This window comes from Rana temporaria, chromosome 2 (genome assembly GCF_905171775.1).
Source record: "Rana temporaria chromosome 2, aRanTem1.1, whole genome shotgun sequence".
NCBI classification, from domain to species: domain Eukaryota; kingdom Metazoa; phylum Chordata; class Amphibia; order Anura; family Ranidae; genus Rana; species Rana temporaria.
Genome location: NC_053490.1, coordinates 28,733,632 through 28,751,724, shown reverse-complemented (window position 1 = coordinate 28,751,724; position 18,093 = coordinate 28,733,632). Strand labels below are relative to the sequence as shown.

The window sequence follows — 18,093 nt, the reverse complement described above, 5'->3', positions numbered from 1 at the left end:
GGCGCAAATTCGTTGAGGATTCAAACCAAAGCCAGGTAAGTTACATCGGCGTAGCGTATCTTACATCTGCGCCGGGCACAGTCTATGTATGTGGATCTGCCCCTCTGTACATGGCACAATCTTGAGCTTTGAACTCTGTATGTAATGCACCCCTAAACACTGCACTCTGTACGTATGTATTCTTGAGCGCTCAACTCTGTATGTAATGCACCCCTAAACACTGCACTCTGTACGTATGTATTCTTGAGCGCTCAACTCTGTATGTAATGCACTCCTGAACCCTGCACTCTGTACATAGCGCACCCCAGATACAACCAGCCCTTTGAAGGCAACCATACTACAGATCTGGCCCACCCACAATGAAATTGAGTTTGACACCCCTGTTCTACATCATGGGGATGAAGACATTTTGTTCATACTTCAAATTATCATATTTGTTTAAGTTTTGGCAAGATCCTAAAAGTCCCATTCCCCTCCTGATATGCAGTTGCATCTTACTGGACCATTCGCCTCTAATGCCCCGTACACACGATCGGAAATTCCGACAAGAAAGCCATGGATTTTTGATGACGGAATGTTGGCTCAAACTTATATTGCATACACACACAAATCTTGTCTAAAATTCCAACTGTCAAGAACACGGTGATGTACAAGACGTACGACAAGCCGAGATCAATGAAGTTCAATAGGCAGTTCGGCTCTTTTGCTTGATTCTGAGCATGCGTGTTTTTTTGCATACAGACGAGCGGAATTTCCGACAAGAACTTTTTTGGTCGGAAAAATAGAGAATCTGCTCTTAATCTTTTGCTGGCGGAAATTCTGACAGAAAATGTTTTTTTTTTTTTACGGAAAATCCGATCGTGTGTGCGGGACTTAAAGCGGGGGTTCACCCTTAGAGGGCACTTTTTCCCCTTAGATGGATGCTCGTTTTGTCTAGGGGAATCGGCTAGTTGTTTTAAAATATGAGCAGTACTTACGGTTTACGAAATGCATCTTCTCCGTCGCTTCCGGGTATGGGTTGCGGGACTGGGCGTTCCTATTTTGATTGACAGTCTTCCGACGGTCGCATCCATCGCGTCACGATTTTACGAAAGAAGCCGAACGTCGGTGCGCAGGCGCAGTATAGAGCCGCACCGACGTTCGGCTTCTTTCGGCTACTAGTGACGCGATGGATGCGACCGTCGGAAGCCTCTCGGAAGACTGTCAATCAAGAAGGAACGCCCGCTCCCGAAGACCATACCCGGAAGCGACGGAGAAGATGCATCTCGAAAACGGGTAAGTACGGATCATATTTTAAAACAAATAGCCGATTCCCCTAGACAAAACGAGCAGGAAGCGAAGGGGAAAAGGGCAAAAAACAAACAAATGGGTGAACTCCCGCTTTAAGGAAGAAAAATCACACCAAAGATGGCGCACCACAATAGATTACAAAAGGGATCAGGTAGCCTCAGAAGACATGGAGATTGTAGAGTCATAATGAAATGATTTTCTTTGTCTCACAATGTTTTGCTTTGCACTCACTTATAGGAACGTCTTGCCCAGTTGGCCCGGGAAGATGCCGAGAGAGAGGTGAGGGAGAAAGACGAGACCCGCAGGAAGAAGGAAATGCTGGACAAGATGGAGAAGGCCAGAAACGAACCTGTGAATGACTCCGACATGGTGGACAAAATGTTTGGATTCCTTGGAACAACAACATCTCTCCCAGGACATGAGGGGCAGGCACCCACGGGATTTGAGGTAACAAATGTCTATTTCATCTCAAATGGCTTCATTTCCGGACTTTCTGATGTTGAAAGGAGTGAAGCTTCTAAGTTAGGCTTTCTCCACCAGGGTTCTGTTGAACTCTATTAGCTAGATTCACAAAGAGTTACGCCGGCGTATCAGTAGATACGCCGTCGTAACTCTGAATCTAAGCCGTCGTATGTTTAAGGCCCCGTACACACGACAGAGGAACTCGACGTGCTTGGCACGTCGAGTTCCTCGTCGAGTTTTGGGATAAAGCCGCCGAGGAGCTCGGCGGGCCGGCTTCTCCCATAGAAGAACGAGGACAACGAGAAAATAGAGAACATGTTCTCTATTTTCTCGTCGAGTTCCTCGGCGGCTCCATCGAGCCAAAACTGTACAGACGACAGAGTTTCTCGGCAGAATCCGGGTTTTGACCGAGTTTCTCGGTGAATTCTGCCGAGAATCTCTGTCGTGTGTACGAGGCCTAAGTGTATGCTCAAACTGAGATACACTTAAAGCGGGGGTTCACCCTAGAATAAAAAAAAAAAATTTTTTTTTTATTCTATCATAAAATTCGGCATCGTAGCGCGAGCTACAGTATGCTGGTCTTACATTTTTTATCCCCGTACTCACTGTTTAATCCGACCTAGACGATTCCGTCTGCCCACGGGGAATGGGCGTTCCAATCCAGACGGAAAGTGATTGACGGCCGGCTCTGGCGCGTCACGCTTCTCCGGAAATAGCCGAAATAGGCTTGGCTCTTCACGGCGCCTGCGCATAGCCTGTGCGCAGGCGCCGTGAAGAGCCGAGACCTACTCCGGCTGTCTTCGGGGAGCGTGACGTGCCAGAGTCGGCCGTCAATCACCCTCCCTCTTGCTAGGAAAGCCCATTCCCCGCGGCAGACGGAATCGTCTATGTACGATTAAACAGTGAGTACGGGGTTAAAAAATGTAAGACCGGCATAGTGTAGCTCGCGCTACTATGCCGGATTTTATGCTGAAATGTTGTTCAGCAGGGTGAACCACCGCTTTAAACCTAGCTAAAATACGACGGCGTCGTATCTTAGGGTGCAATATTTCCGCTGGCCGCTAGGTGGCGCTTCCGTTGAGTTCAGCGTAGAATATGTAAATGACTAGATACGCCGTTTTACGAACGTACGCTTGCCCGTCGCAGTAAAGATACGCCGTTTCCGTAAGAGGTACGCCGGCGTAAAGATAAAGCTGCCCCTAGGTGGCCTAGTCAATGTTAAGTATGGCCGTCGTTCCGGCATCGAAACTTGAAAAATTTACGTTTTTTGTGCAAGTCGTTCGTGAATGGGGCTGGACGTCATTTACGTTCACGTCGAAACCAATACGTCCTTGCTGCGTACTTTGGAGCAATGCGCATTGGCATATGTACACGGACGGCGCATGCGCAATTCGTAAAAAAAACGTCAATCACGTCGGGTCACCAACCATTTACATAAAACACGCCCCCCTCATCCTCATTTGAATTAGGCGCGCTTACGCCGGCCCCATTTACGCTACGCCGCCGTAACTTAGGAGGCAAGTGCTTTGTGAGTACAGCACTTGCCTCTCTGATTTACGGCGGCGTAACGTAAATACGATACGCTACGCTGCCGTAAAAATGCGCCCGGCTACCTGAATCTAGCTATATGGCTCCTATGGAGTTTTCTATAGTTGCCTACACACGATCGTGAAAAAAAAATGCTCTCGAAAAGCGCGGTGATGTACAACACGTACAACGGCACTATGAAGGGGAAGTTCCATTCGGATGGCGCCACCCTTTGGGCTGCTTTTGCTGATTCCGTGTTAGTATAAGACAGAGGGCCAGATTCAGGTAGACTTACGACGGGCATATCAGTAGATACGCCGTCGTAAGTCCGGATCCGCGCCGTCGCAACTTTAAGCGTATGCTCAAACTGAGATACGCTTAAATGTTGCTAAGATACGACCGGCGTAATGTCTCCTACGCCGTTGTATCTTAACTGCATATTTACGCTGGCCGCTAGGGGCGTGTACGCTGATTTACGCCTATAATATGTAAATCAGCTAGATACGCCTATTCACGAACGTACGCCCGGCCGTCGCAGTAAAGATACGCCGTTTACGTAAGGGGTTTTCAGGCGTAAAGATAAACCACCAAATGTTAAGTATGGACGTCGGAACCGCGTCAAATTTTTCAAATTTTACGTTGTTTGCGTAACTCGTCCGTGAATGGGGCTGGCCGTAATTTACGTTCACGTCGAAAGCATTGACGATTTGCCGATGTCATTTGGAGCATGCGCACTGGGATACGTCCACGGACGGCGCATGCGCCGTTCTATCGAAACGTCATTTACGTGGGGTCACACGGGGGTCATTTACGTGGGGTTAATATGCATAAAACACACCCACAGCTTCAACATTTGAATTAGGCGGGCTTACGCCGGCCCTAATACGCTATGCCGCCGTAACTTCGGCGGCAAAATCTTTGAGAATACCATACTCGCCTCTCAAAGTTACAGCGGCGTAGCGTATAGGAGATACGCTACACCCGCATAAAGGTATCTGAATCTAGCCCAGAGAATGCACATATTCCATACTTCGGAATTTGAACCGTGCTTCTATTTAATTTAAAGTTTCCTTCAACCAAAATGTCTTCTTTCAGGATCTGGAGAGAGCTCAGGGAGACATGGAGGAAGCTGATCTCGATGATTCTTTGCCTCTCCCTGAGGAGGAGGATGAGGACCTCTCAGAGTATAAGTATGCAAAGTTTTCAGCAACGTATTTCCAGGGGACGACCACCAACACCTACATCCGGAGACCCCTGAAGCAGCCTCTTCTCTACCATGAAGATGAAGGAGACCAACTGGTAAGAGGACCTATAATCTCTCTCAAAGCAAAGCTGGCAACATTTTAGACTAATTTATGGCAGACCCATACTACAGCCTGCTTCAATGATAAATATGTATTACACACACATATGTACCGTATTTATCGGCGTATAACGCGCACTTTTTTCCCCTGAAAATAGGGGGAAAATCACGGGTGCGCGTTATAGGCCGATCCCTGCCGTCTCCGAGGGAAGAGGAGGAACGAGTGCCGCTGAATTACAGAGCCGCGATCTGCTGTGTACCGGGCGCTCCGTCACTCACAGCCACGCCTCCTGGCCCCGCATTGGGCAACTGTCTATCATATGAGCGGGGCCAGGAGGCGTGGCTGTGAGTGACGGAGCGCCCGGTACACAGAAGATCGCGGCTCTGTAATTCAGCGGCACTCGTTCCTCCTCTTCCCTCGGAGACAGCAGGGATCTACAAGTGTGCCATCAATAAACGCTTACTGCGATTTTTTTTACCAAAAATATGTAGAAGAATATGTATCGGCCTAAACTGAGGAAAAAACACCTTTTTATATATTTTTGGGGGATATTTATTATAGCAAAAAGTCGCTCTATTTTTTTTTATAGCACAAAAAATAAAAACCGCAGAGATGATCAAATACCACCAAAAGAAAGCTCTATTTGTGGGGAAAAAAGGGACGCTGTTAAGACCTGCAGTGGTTATGGTACTGCGGCCTTCTTTCCGTCCCTCAATCGCCGAGCATAAGTGATTATCGCTACCATAGAAGGTAGGGGGATAGTGGAGATGAATGCAGTTTCCTAGATGAATGTTCCCCCCCAAACATGAGCCAAGACTTCATGAAGGGTGTCCAGATATTCAATAGCTTTAATGAGAGGCAGGTCTTATATACAGCAAAAGGAATACTTGAAGTAATCAGATGAACAATGACAATCTCCTCACACAACATCATACAATGGTTTACTAACGACCTCTAAGGAAACAGACGTCCTGTCTCCGATGTAATCCACATGTGTTAATTACTGGTCAGTTACCCAGACGAGGTGATGCAGAGATAAGCTCTTCTCATCTGCTAAACAATAGAAATTCACACAATGAACGCTTCTTGAGAGACAGACGAAAGTTCATTTACATGACACCGCAGACGATATTATCACAGCAAGCTCTGCCTGGGAGATATTGATATCAGTTAAGGAATAAACCAATTATCTCCAGGCAGAGAGCACCCCAAGTCTCCCAAAAGTTGGAGCACCCCTTTCCACACAAGGTATCCCTACAATTACATATCCCCTGATAGCTCCGATCTGGGGGATCAACATATCCAAATTTCACCCAGATCGGTCCAGGGGTTCTTAAAAAACAAACAGAACCTATGAGAAAGTCCAGAATAAAGTCTATTTTCTTCACAATACTCCCCCTTAGTTCCATGGGTCGGCATACCCGCCTAGACCCTGCCGGGTTGGCTAGGGGATGTCCGGGTCAAAATTATACTTCCAAGTCGGTTTGGCGGGAAAGCCCATCCGCATTGCCGTTCTGCTTGCCCGGGCGGTATTGCAGTGTAAAATTGTAGGGCTGCAACGCTAGACTCCAGCGCAGCAACCGGGGATTGTCTCCAGAGACTCGGTTGAGCCAGATGAGGGGGTTGTGGTCAGTGAGTAGGGTAAAGGCACGGCCATAAAGGTACGGTTGGAGCTTCTTTAAGGCCCATACTAGAGCTAGGCACTCCTTTTCCACGGTGGCGTAGCTGACCTCCCGAGGTAATAACTTGCGGCTGAGGTATGCCACCGGGTGCTCCATGCCGTCTTCCCCCACTTGGCTCAGTACGGCTCCCAGCCCAAACATGGAGGCATCTGTATGGACGAGAAATGTTTTGTTAGGGTCTGGGGCCGCCAATACTGGAGCTTCACTCAAAGCCGTCTTAAGTCCCTGGAACGCTGTTGCACACTCGGGGGACCAGGCTACCTGCTTGGGTAGGGACTTTTTGGTCAGGTCGGTGAGGGGCTTGGCTAGGGTGCTATACTCCGGGACAAACTTTCTATAATACCCTGCAGTGCCTAGGAATGCCAATACCTGCGTCTTGGTGCGGGGCTGGGGCCAATTGGCTATGGCCTCTACTTTCGCGGGTTCGGGGCGCTGTTTCCCAGACCCTACTCTATGCCCTAGGTATTGAACCTCTGCCATGCCCACATGGCATTTCTCGGGTTTCAGGGTGAGACCGGCTTCTTGTAACCTCCTAAATACCAAAGCCAAGTGCGTCAAGTGCTCCTCCCAGGTGCCGCTATAGATGGCAATATCATCCAGGTAGGCACATGCGAAGTCCTGCATTCCCTCCAGAAGTTGGTCTGCCATCCGTTGAAACGTAGCCGGGGCATTTTTCATCCCAAAAGGCATAACCCGAAATTGGTATAGCCCGAATGGGGTGACGAATGCCGACTTGAGGATGGCGGCCGAGTCTAGCGGAATTTGCCAATACCCTTTGCACAGGTCCAGGGTAGTTAGGAAGTGACCGCTGGCCATGCGATCGAGCAATTCGTCGATCCGTGGCATGGGGTATGCGTCAGTGATAGTCCGGTCGTTCAGTTTCCGGTAATCAATACAGAAACGAATCGTACCGTCTCGCTTCGGTACTAAAACCACTGGGGATGCCCAGGGACTTTGGGAAGGCTCAATAACTCCTAACTCCAACATTTCTTGGATTTCTTTCCACATGCTGGTCCGTACTGCTGCCGGGATACGGTACGGCTGCTGTCGTAATGGGGTCTCCCCCTGCGTCTCCACCCGGTGTACTGCGGCGGAGGTGTATCCGGGTCGGACCGAGAACAGCCCATCGTGTTCCTGCAGCAGTTGTTTTGCGTCCGTCTGCTGTGTGAGATTTAGTTTCTCCCCCAACCCAACTTGCTCTAGGCTACCTTGGTTAGCTGCCAGCAGGTTGGGTAAGGGGAGTCCTTCAGTATCGTCCGTGGACGGGGCACAGATAGCGGCCACGTCCTCGGATTGCTCGAAGTACGGTTTCAACATGTTCACATGAAAAGCTCGTCTGATCCTTTCATCCGAACATTTGGCCACAATATAGGTGGTGTCGCTAATCCGTTCCACCACTTTAAATAGCCCCTGCCACGCTGCCTGTAGCTTGTCCTTTTTGGATGGTCTGAGGGCTAATACTTTTTGCCCTACTTCCAGGTTCCTATCTCGTGCTCCCCGGTCATACCATTGTTTCTGTCGTTTCTGGGCCGCCTGTAAGCTCTCCCGAACTGATTCGGTCAGTGCCCGCAGGCGGTCCCGGAATTCCAGCACGTACGGCAAAACCGGGATCCCTTCCTCTCCTGTGTTGCCCTCCCAGTGCTCCCGTATGAGGTCCAGGGGTCCCCGGACTTTTCTCCCATATAGGAGTTCGAAGGGGGAGAACCCAGTCGACGCCTGGGGCACTTCCCGGTAGGCAAACAGGAGATGGGGTAGAAATTTATCCCACTGACCGCAGGACTCTGTGAACGCTGTAAGCATCTGCTTAAGCGTGCCGTTGAATCGTTCACAAAGGCCGTTGGTCTGGGGGTGGTAGGGGGAGCTAAATAACGGTTTCACCCCGCAACTCTGCCACAACTGTTGAGTGACAGTTGCCGTGAACTGGGTTCCCCTGATCTGAGAGTATTTCCCGGGGGAATCCTACTCGAGAAAAGATCCTGACTAGAGCCTCTGCTACCGTCTCCGCCTCAATGTTGGAGAGCGCCACAGCCTCAGGGTACCTGGTGGCATAGTCCACCACCGTGAGGATGTAGCGCCTTCCGGAGGCGCTGGGTTTGTTGAGGGGCCCTATCAGATCTACTGCCACTCTGTAGAATGGTTCCTCTATTATAGGTAGGGGCCGTAACTTGGCCTTGGGGTGGTCCCCCCTTTTCCCTATCCTTTGACACGTGTCACATGTCCTGCAGTACGTCTGCAAGTCTTTTGATATCCCTGGCCAGAAGAACGTCTGGGTAAGGCGATCCTTAGTTTTCTCGATACCCAGATGTCCGGCTAGCGGGATATCATGGCTGAGCTTTAGAAGCTCTGCTCTGTATTTGCGGGGTACAATTAGCTGCCTTTTTATAACTTGTGCTGCCCCACTTCCCACTCCCCCTGTGACCCTATATAGCAGTCCCTTGTCCCAGTGGAAGTTCTCTTGAGCATTACCTTCCTTAGGGGTACCTACGGCCTTCCTGTAACCTGCTAAGGTGGGATCTGACTGCTGGGCTTGGCCAAAGTCTTGTGGAGTGCCCCAGAAGGGTATAGGGTCAGGGCATACTACAGGGTTTTCGGTTCCTACCTGTGGTTCCTCGGAGTGCATCTGTCCAGCTCGGCGGGCTTGCGCCCTGGTAGTCACAGGGCAGGTTCCAGCGGGATCTGGGGTAAGCAGCTGTGAAGTTAGGCACCCCAAATCGTTCCCCAACAATACTTCCGCAGGTAGGTCCGACATAATGCCTACTTCCATCTGCTTGACTCCGGTGCCCAAATTTAACTGCACTTGGGCTGTGGGTAGTTTGTGGATGGCGCCTCCTGCCACTCTTACTGCAACAGTCCTGTTGGTGCGTGCCTTCGCAGATACGGTGTGAGGCTGCACCAGCGTGAGGGTGGCCCCAGAGTCTCGTAGTGCCTCAGCCTCCTTTCCATCTACTGTGACCCATTGTCTGTGGTGCATCCGGTTGTCCCCCTCGGCTTGTGCTAGGTTCACCTCATGTAGTACGGTCCATTTCTCAGATTCAGGACTGTGGTCTTCCAGCGGCTCATGCTGATAGTGATGGGCGGCTGCCCTTGGTGGTGGTGGTGATGGCCGCTCCCAATTGCCTCTGCTCCGCTGAGGGCAATGTATCTTGTAGTGCCCTGGCTGATTGCATTGGTGACATACCAATGGCGGTCTCCGGTTAAAATTAGGGGGTGTCGTGGGTGGTACCGCGTTCGGTCGGTGGTGGGTCACAGGACCTGGCGTTGGGGTGCTGGACCTTACCAGAGGGCGGTTTCCACTAGCCTCTCCTTTTCTTCCCTCGTAATGCTCGTCTGCCAGCTTGGCCGCTTCCTCGATTGTGGCCGGCTTCCTGTCTCTGACCCAGTCCTTGGTGTCTGCAGGTGTGTGGTCAAAAAATTGTTCTAGCAAGAAGAGTTGTAGCACCTCCTCTAGCGTTGTGGCCTGGCAGCCCTGTATCCAGTTTTGGGCCGCCCGATACATCCTAAAAGCCCATTCGGTGTAGGAGTCTCGGCCCCCTTTCCGTAATGCCCGAAACTTTTTCCTGTAAGTCTCTGGGGTCACGGCATACCTGGCTAGCAGAATGTCTTTTACCCTGGCGTAGTCGCGTATGGCTGTATCAGGAACTGCTCGGTATGCCTCTGCTGCTCGGCCCGTGAGTTTGCTGCTTAGAATCGTGGTCCACTGCTCCGATTCCAGACCCTCTAAAGCGCATTGACGCTCGAAATCTTGTAGGTATGCGTCAATTTCCATTTCTCCATCCGAAAAACTTTTAAACGCAGCATAGTTGATCTTTCTCCGCTGCCCTCCATTTATAGATCCGGCTAAGGAAGCGGAGTCTCCCTGGTTTACGCTTGCCTGTTGTGCTCTGCGTTCTGCGCTCACCTGCTCCAGGACTTGCGTCACCATCTCTGGTGGGGGATTTGGCCCATATAGGTTTAGCCTCCACATCACCTTCTGTTGGAACTCTGCTTCCTCCTGGCTGACATTTGCCATGCTGCTGGTTTGGTCCCCCTCCATAAGTTCTGCTATGAGGGTAGCTTTCTTTTTGTTGCTTGCCACCTGACCTCGGGCTTCCAGCAGATCCTTTAGCGTAGTCCTCTTCAGTCTCTCGTAATGCTGGGCCATTCACCTGCTGTCTTTATGCGTCCCATTCAACCCCGCTGCTTGCCACCAGTTGTTAAGACCTGCAGTGGTTATGGTACTGCGGCCTTCTTTCCGTCCCTCAATCGCCGAGCATAAGTGATTATCGCTACCATAGAAGGTAGGGGGATAGTGGAGATGAATGCAGTTTCCAAGATGAATGTTCCCCCCCAAACATGAGCCAAGACTTCATGAAGGGTGTCCAGATATTCAATAGCTTTAATGAGAGGCAGGTCTTATATACAGCAAAAGGAATACTTGAAGTAATCAGATGAACAATGACAATCTCCTCACACAACATCATACAATGGTTTACTAACGACCTCTAAGGAAACAGACGTCCTGTCTCCGATGTAATCCACATGTGTTAATTACTGGTCAGTTACCCAGACGAGGTGATGCAGAGATAAGCTCTTCTCATCTGCTAAACAATAGAAATTCACACAATGAACGCTTCTTGAGAGACAGACGAAAGTTCATTTACATGACACCGCAGACGATATTATCACAGCAAGCTCTGCCTGGGAGATATTGATATCAGTTAAGGAATAAACCAATTATCTCCAGGCAGAGAGCACCCCAAGTCTCCCAAAAGTTGGAGCACCCCTTTCCACACAAGGTATCCCTACAATTACATATCCCCTGATAGCTCCGATCTGGGGGATCAACATATCCAAATTTCACCCAGATCGGTCCAGGGGTTCTTAAAAAACAAACAGAACCTATGAGAAAGTCCAGAATAAAGTCTATTTTCTTCACAGACGCCAATTTTGTTTGGGAGCCACGTCGCACGACCGCGCAATTGTCAGTTAAAGCGACGCAGTGCCGAATCGCAAAAAGGGGCCTGGTCTTTTAAATTGCAAAATGGTCCGGGGCTTAAATTCTTTTTTTTTTTTTTTTATGTCACAATGTAGAGAATAAGATTTCCTATCATCTGTGCCCAGTCTTGCCACACAGAGTTAATCCAGCTCTGAGCAATCCTCTCCTATTGTTCAGTGAAAATTAACAGACTTCCAGATAACACCCTGTCTAAATAAAAAGTCCTTTCCTCTCTCCTTGCTTTGAGTGACAGGTTATTTACATATCTAGCTTGGACATGTGTATCTTATGTTATGTTTATCATAATATGAGGTGATCCACAGTATAAAAAGGGAGAAATTCACCCCTCCCCCACATCCTGGTAATATACAATGACCCGTGGATCACCTCATATTATGATAAACATAACATAACATATGATAAACATGTCCAAGCTAGATATGTAAATAACCTGGGTTTACATCCACTTTAAGTGGTTGAATAAAGAAAAAAGGACCTGCAGAAAACGAATGCAGCCACCACTGAGGAACGGCAAGCTGCAATATAATTGGATTACATTTTGTTGTTGGGTTTACACGTTACAAACTCTGCCAGGTTTTTATCTCTGTTTGTCGATTTCCCTTCTCTTCACCTTCTGCCTGGCATCCAATACCTGGGCAGAAAAAGAGAGCGGACCCGTAATATAGGGACACATCTAGTAAAATAATAAAAAATAAATAAGTAATAAAAATCTGACAGAGGGTCTAACCCTGCATTTGGAAATGGTAGTAGGAGCTTTTTTCTTTTTTTTTGCACAATATGTTCCTAAATCAGTTTCTAATTTTCATGAATTCATTTCTCAGGCTGCTCTTGCTGTTTGGATTACTATTCTCCGCTTCATGGGCGACCTTCCAGAGCCAAAATACCACACGGCCATGAGTGATGGCAGCGAGAAGATCCCCGTCATGACAAAGATCTACGAGACGCTGGGGAAGAAGACTTATAAGAGGGAGCTCCAGGCACTGCAAGGAGAGGGGGAGGTAAGTGTCACGTGAGCTCAAGGCTAGTTTTGGGGTTCGCTCAAAGTTCTAGCGCCCCAATATCGCGCTATGAGGACGCTGGAGAGATATTTGACTTCACTTCCTGTCCTGGAACACGACGGAAAGATAGAAAATCTCTCCAAATTTAGAGGAAATCATTCTTAGACAGTTATCACTAGAACAGGTGTCCCCATTGGAAGACTTTCACTCACTTCCTGTTGCTGTGACACCCCATTACATTTTGGATTTCCAATCACCTTCAGTACCCAGTGACATCGGTAAACAGGACAAATAGAGATGGTGAATTTCCTTATGTGTATGTGAATTACATGACTGGGCGTAGCTCCAGAGCATTGGCAGAGGATGGGCAGTTCTCTAAATGGCAGCAGAGCTCTGATATGGAGAGTAGATGTGTGTGCGGCATTAGGCCCCTTTCACACGGACGGACCGTTCAGGTCCGCCTGTCAGTTTTGATGGTGGACCTGAACGGCCGCTCCATGCAGTCCTATGGAGCGTCGGATGTCAGCGGAGACATGTCCGCTGACATCCGATCTGATCCGATCCTCCAAAATCAGACGTATGGCGATACGTCCCTATCCATCCATGGCGGATCGGGTGAGATCTGATGAAAACGTAGCGACGGATTCCGCCTCGTGTGTAACTGGCCTAAGAGTTTTATCTTTATAAAAACGAAATGCAATGCTAAATTTATTTTACCATCCATAGAAAGTGCAGCATTTTAGTTTTCTTCATCTGCTTGGATGCTAAGCTGTTTTGATAAGGAAAAGTTCCTGAATCTTGGCAGTTCTACCCCCACCATGGGCGTCCGCTGAAATTTTTTCTGGGGGGGGGGGCGCTTCCGCAGAGGCGATACACATTTAACCCTTTCTTCAAACGCTATGCAGGGGTTAAAAGCGCCCCGCTAGCGGCTGAATAGGGCAGCTAAAATGATGGTAAAGCAGCACTTTTTAGTAACGCTTTACCGATAACGCGGCCAGTTGGCAGTGTGAAATAGCTCTTGAGATAATTCAGCTTCACTCCATGCCCATATAAATATAGCCTAGAGAATGTACAGACCCCCCTTCAGCACAGACCCCCCCCTTTCAGCACAGACCCCCCATTCTGCACAGACCCCTCGATTCAGCACAGATGGACCCCCCTTCAGCACAGCCCCCCATTCCGCACAGACCCCTCCATTCAGCACAGACCCCCCCTTCAGCACAGATGGACCCCCATTCAGCACAAACCCCCCTTCAGCACAGATGGACCTCCCCTCCCCCATCCCATTCAGTACCTCAGATCAGCCAGGTCACAGCAGGTTCCCTCCTCCTGTGTACACATAAACACTGGAGGGGGAAGCGGCTTCACTCTGCTCGCTGTGTCTGTGTGACATCTTGCCCGGGACAGCTCAGACAGCCCGCGGCCACGAGACTCTTCAACACCTTCTCGTTTTACCAGGGGGGGTCAATTGCCCCCCCTTGCCCTATGGAGCGGACGCCCATGACCCTCATCCCTAGGTAATAGCTGCTCCTATATTTCCATCCTCTAAGGTTCACTTCTTGCTGGGATGAGATATCAGCCACATGGGGAGTGCATTGTTTTTACTGAGTTAGCTGACTCATAGGGGTTGATTTACTAAAGGCAAATCCACTTTGCACTACAAGTGCACTTGGAAGTGCAGTCACTTTAGATCTGAGAGGAGTATCTTAAACAAGGGGAAGCTCTGCTGATTTTATCATCCAATCATGTACAAGCAAAAATGCTGTTTTTTTTATTTTCCTTGCATGTCCCCCCCTTCCAAGTGCATTTGTAGTGCAGAGTGGATTTGTCTTTCATAAATAACCCCCATAGACTTGCCTGATGAGAAGGAGCAGTAAAGTGTAGCATTGTGTAACAAAGCAAAGCAGGAAACAGGCAGAGAACGTAATGCAATGAGAATGTAATGCAATGTTTTTTTTTTTGCCATTCCATGCAGAACGCTCACATTGACAGCCTGAAGAAGAATAGCGTTCGCCATAAACTGGTCTCTCTAACACTGAAGAAAAAGTCCAAGTTAACCGAGGAGGTACGTTGTATAAATTTGTATGGTCGCTTTTTCATTTTATTTATAAAACAGTTTTTAGCTGGAGTCAAATATATAGTAAGTGTATAGTAGACATGTGCAATTCGTTTCGTTTCTAATTCGTTTTTTAATGAAAATTCGTAAATTCGTTATTCCGAATTTTCAGATTTCCGAATTTTTTATTTCCGAATTTTTTAATTTCCGAATTTTTTAATTTCCGAATTTTCGTATTTCCGAATTTTTGTATTTTTGTATTTTGGATTTTCAAATTTTAGATTTTAGAATTCTCGAAAAGTTTCGATTTTTTTAATTTTCGAATTTTTTCATTTTTCAATTTTCAAATTTCGAATTTTTCACTTTTCAAATTTTTCACTTTTCGAATTTCTTTTCGAAATTCTAAAATTCTAAAAATAAAAAATTTGAAAATTTGAAAATTTCATAATTCGAAATTTCGAAAATTATAAAAAAATCGGAAATTCGAAAATTCGAAATTTCTAAATTGTAAAATTCGAAATTCTAAAGTTCTAAAATTCGAAAATGGGAAATTTTCAGATTTTTGGAATTTCCGGAAAAAAACGCTTGTTTTCGTTTTATTTCGGAAATTCGGAAAATTTGTTTTTTTCCGTTTTATTCATTTTTTGCTTTTTCGGAAATCCGAAAATTCCGAATTCCGAATTTTCGAATTTCCCGAAAAAAAAACAGAAAAAAAAGAATTTCCCGAATTTCCTGAAAAAATAAAAAAAACGAATGAAATAAACTAATTTTTCGAATTTCCTGAATTTCCGAAAAAAAACCGAAAATAACATAAAACTAAAATAAACAATTTTTTTGGCAGTGCACATGTCTAGTGCATAGGATATGTGGTAGTTGTGTGCTGCCACCTAGTGGTGTGTGAATACAAATAAATGCAGAAACTGTGACATAAACCATGTGCAGTAAATCTAGCTGCTGCTATCACCAGGATGTTATCACAAAACAACAATGAATGAATATCTCAAATGCAGCAAAGGGGTTAAACCGGCTTGTGATTTATGCAAATATACTGTTTAAGTCTTCTCTCACTCTACACAAGTAAAAAAGATGAACTCCAAGGAGATATAAAATACTCAAATTAGTGCAAATTCTGTATTCATAAATCACTTCCCGACCGCTCCTCTGTGTACAGGCTGTAGGCAAAGGGACTTAACCAGGGCCGTCTTTATTATTGATTGGACCCTGGGCAAAAAAAATCTTGCCCCCCCCCCATGCAATGTTGCTCTCCACCTGCTCTGAGACATACAATAAATAGCTAGACTTAAAATCAGTTTACTGTATCAGATCAGGCAGTGATTGCGATTGGTTGCCAGAGGTTACAGCATATCATTAACACTTACTGACCGGTTGCTAGAGGTTACAGCACACATTACGGCTCACTGATTAGTTGCTAGAGGTTACAGCACATGATTTCTTCTTGTTGATTGGTTGCTAGAGATTACTGTACAGTAATACTGCTCACCTTTTGATTGCTAGAGGTTTCAGCACATCATCTATTCACTGCAGAGGGGCATGATATACATATGAATTCCGCCTTTATTTACCTATGAATGCCACTGGCCTCAGCTATTTACATTAGAATCCTGCCGCTATTTTCATATGAATGTTCCCGTTATTTAGATATGAATGTTGGTTATTTACATGTAAACACAGTGTCTGCATGTGAGTCATCTCTACACAACAATAGGGCAGAGCTGGGCAGCATTAGTACCATCACTTCACACTGAGATATCAGGACACAGCACAGGACTAAAACTTCAAGGGACAAGGGAATTTAAACCGGGATAGTTGGCAAGTATGAGGCAACTGCTTTGGGCCCCACAACAATGACAGGGCCCAGGGCAGCTTCCTCTTTTGCCCTGCCTTAAAGACAGCCCTGGACTTAACCGTACATCGCTGCCCACTCCAGTGTTTATGGCACACTAATGGCGCCCCTCCAGCCAGCACCCATTGTGATTGTACACAGGGGGGGGAGTGTTTAAGCAAGTCCCGGCCAATGATTCAAAGCCGAATCCTGCTGATCAGCACAGCCCAGAGCTCTGTGTTGACAATCAACACAGGGCTCTATACAGAGGGAACGATCCCCGTTTTCTCATCCCTGCAAAGCAATTACCTGGTCATGAAGGGGGTAAAATCTTTTAGAGCTCAAGTGGTTAATGTTTTTTTTTTTTTTTTTTTTTTTTAATGAAAGCATTGTAAGTACCTGATTTGAGGTTGGCATCAGCCACTCGCTGTCCATGTACAGCAGAGCTCAGACTGAGAAAGTTAAAAGCAGCACAAGTAGCCAATTAATATTCTTTTTTAGAGCCTATAGTATTGGTAATGTGACCTTAGATTTCTTTCTTTCTTTCTTTCTTTCTTTCTTTCTTTCTTTCTTTCTTTCTTTCTTTCTTTCTTTCTTTCTCCTTCTTTCTTTCTTTCTTTCTTTCTTTCTTTCTTTTTTTCTTTAACCCTTTGCTTCCTCTGGTTCAGGTAACAAAAAGACTGCATGATGGAGAGTCTACCCTGCAGGGGAACAGCATGCTGGAAGATCGTCCCACTTCAAACCTGGAAAAACTCCATTTTATTATTGGCAATGGGATCCTGAGACCGGCACTTCGGTTGGTGTTGTTTTTGTTATTTTATTACTACTAGCAAAAGTTTGCCTGTTTCATAACAGGGAGGGCTGTTGTGTTAGTAACAATTCTAATTACCTGTTTTCACAAATCTCTCCTTATTTCTGTGCAGAAAGTTAGGTGACAATAAGACAGTTGCACACAGGGGCAGATCCACGTAGATCTGCACCGACGCTACGCCGCCGTACCTTACCTGGCGTTCTTTCAAATCCTCAAAGATTTGGCGCCGTAAGTTACGGCGGCGTAGTGTATTTCTGGCGGCGGAATTCAAATCTGTGATTAGGGGGCGTGTTTCATTTAAATTTCAACGCGGGAACGACGGCCATACTTAACATGGCAAATCTAACTATACGCCGCAAAAAAGCAGCTTTAACTATACGCCGGAAAAAGCCGACTAGAGGCGACGTAAGAGAATGCGACGGCCGCGCGTACATTCGTGGATCGTCGGAAATAGCTAATTAGCATACCCGACGCGGAAAACGACGCAAACTCCACCCAGCGGACGCCGAAGTATTGCATCTACGATCCGAAGGCGTACGAAGCCGTACGCCTGTCGGATCAAACCCAGATGCCGTCGTATCTTGTTTTGAGGATTCAAACTAAAGATACGACGCAGGAAATTTGAAAGTACGCCGGCGTATCAGTAGATACGCCGGCGTACTCTCACTGTGGATCTGGCAAACAAACTTTAATGGCATCCCAGTCTTAGTCTGTAGGGTTCAATATTGAGTTGGTCCACCCTTTGCGGCTATAACAGCTTCAACTCTTCTGGGAAGGCTGTCCATAAGGTTTAGGAGTGTGTCTATGGGAATGTTTGATCATCCTTTCAGAAGAGCATTTTTGAGGTCAGGCATTGAAGTGGATGAGAAGGTCTGGCTCACAGTCTCCATTTGAATTTATCCCAAAGGTGTTCTATTGGGTAGAGGTCAGGACTCAACCAGTCAAGTTCCTCCATCCCAAACTCGCTCATCCATGTCTTTATGGACCTTGCTTTGTGCACTGGTCCAAATCATTTGGTGGAGGGGGGATTATGGTGTGGGGTTGTTTTTCAGGGGTTGGGCTTGGCCCCTTAGTTCCAGTGAAGGGAACTCTTAAGGCGTCAGCATACCAAGACATTTTGGACA

The 18,093-nt window shown here is 47.1% G+C and overlaps 1 protein-coding gene across 1 annotated transcript in view; it reads left to right on the top strand.

The window, feature by feature from the left end:
- Positions 1 to 18,093, top strand: part of MYO7A (myosin VIIA) — a 304,325-nt gene that overhangs the window by 153,767 nt on the left and 132,465 nt on the right. The window contains exons 22-26 of the mRNA XM_040339989.1: positions 1,528 to 1,737; positions 4,375 to 4,578; positions 12,083 to 12,259; positions 14,235 to 14,324; positions 16,827 to 16,954. Coding sequence (XP_040195923.1) covers positions 1,528 to 1,737; positions 4,375 to 4,578; positions 12,083 to 12,259; positions 14,235 to 14,324; positions 16,827 to 16,954 — 809 coding nt within the window. The remainder of the gene's footprint in view (positions 1 to 1,527; positions 1,738 to 4,374; positions 4,579 to 12,082; positions 12,260 to 14,234; positions 14,325 to 16,826; positions 16,955 to 18,093) is intronic.